Genomic DNA, 964 nt, shown 5'->3' with positions numbered 1-964 from the left:
GGGGGCCGTGGGAGCCCAGCCTGCTGACGCCACGTCTCCCCCTCCCCTCCCCTCCCCTCCCAGTCGGCCGCCAGGAGAGCGGGCACCTGTTGTGCAAATTGTCAGACGACAACCACCACCTTATGGCGCCGCAACGCCAACGGGGACCCTGTCTGCAACGCCTGTGGCCTCTACTACAAGCTGCACAATGTGAGTCCGCCTGCCTGGCCCGCCCCGCCTCCCGGGGGACCGCTGCGCTTTGTGCGGCAATCTCCAGCGTGGCTTGGCTTGGGAAGCTGCCCCGAGCGCCAGAAGGGCTTCCCACAAGGGGGGCAGGCTGGCTGGGAGGATGGGAGGGGCAGGGGCCGGTGGGTCGAGGAAAGCGGTATCTCGGCTTTGGGGTGTAATATTAACGGTGGCGCTGCCACCTCGTAGGCCGAACGCCCTGCAGACTGCCGGGCAGCCCCACGCAGTGGAAAGCGCCTTTCTCAACATGGCAGCGGTGCTGGCGAGAGGACGGTGGTGGGCGGTGGGCCTTTGACAGAGGGCCCCCCCAGCCCCGGGCGAGCTGGGGATGGGCTTCTTGCTCTGGGAAGGGAGCGCCACGCCCTGAAAGCTCCGTGGTCGCCCCCAGGTGAACAGGCCGCTGACCATGAAGAAAGAGGGCATCCAGACTCGGAACCGGAAGATGTCCAACAAGTCCAAGAAGAACAAGAAGGGGGCCGAGTGCTGTGAGGAGCTGTCCAGGTGCGTGCAGGAGAAGGCCTCCCCCTTCAGCGCGGCTGCCCTGGCCGGACACATGGCACCTGTGGGCCACCTCCCGCCCTTCGGCCACTCGGGACACATCTTGCCCACCCCAACGCCCATCCACCCCTCCTCCAGCCTGTCCTTCGGCCACCCCCACCCATCCAGCATGGTGACCGCCATGGGCTAGGGACCGCCCCCCCCCCCCAACGGGCCGACCGTCACACGCCCAGGAAAGCCC

The 964-nt window shown here is 67.6% G+C and overlaps 1 protein-coding gene across 2 annotated transcripts in view; it reads left to right on the top strand.

Annotated features, from left to right (window-relative positions):
• The window catches only part of GATA2 (GATA binding protein 2), a 6,821-nt gene extending 5,894 nt beyond the window's left edge, over positions 1 to 927 (top strand). Inside the window, exons 6-7 of one of the 2 annotated variants that reach the window (XM_007465274.1) lie at positions 64 to 189; positions 614 to 927. In XM_007465274.1, coding sequence (XP_007465336.1) covers positions 64 to 189; positions 614 to 913 — 426 coding nt within the window. In that variant the 3' untranslated portion in view covers positions 914 to 927. The remainder of the gene's footprint in view (positions 1 to 63; positions 190 to 613) is intronic. The other variant, XM_007465275.1, reaches the window with a different exon arrangement.
• Positions 928 to 964: the final 37 nt, after the last annotated feature.

Source organism: Lipotes vexillifer, unplaced genomic scaffold, assembly GCF_000442215.2.
Source record: "Lipotes vexillifer unplaced genomic scaffold, Lipotes_vexillifer_v1.1 scaffold1115, whole genome shotgun sequence".
NCBI classification, from domain to species: domain Eukaryota; kingdom Metazoa; phylum Chordata; class Mammalia; order Artiodactyla; family Lipotidae; genus Lipotes; species Lipotes vexillifer.
Note: the sequence above shows the minus strand (reverse complement) of the source record. Positions and strands in the feature narration are given on the sequence as shown.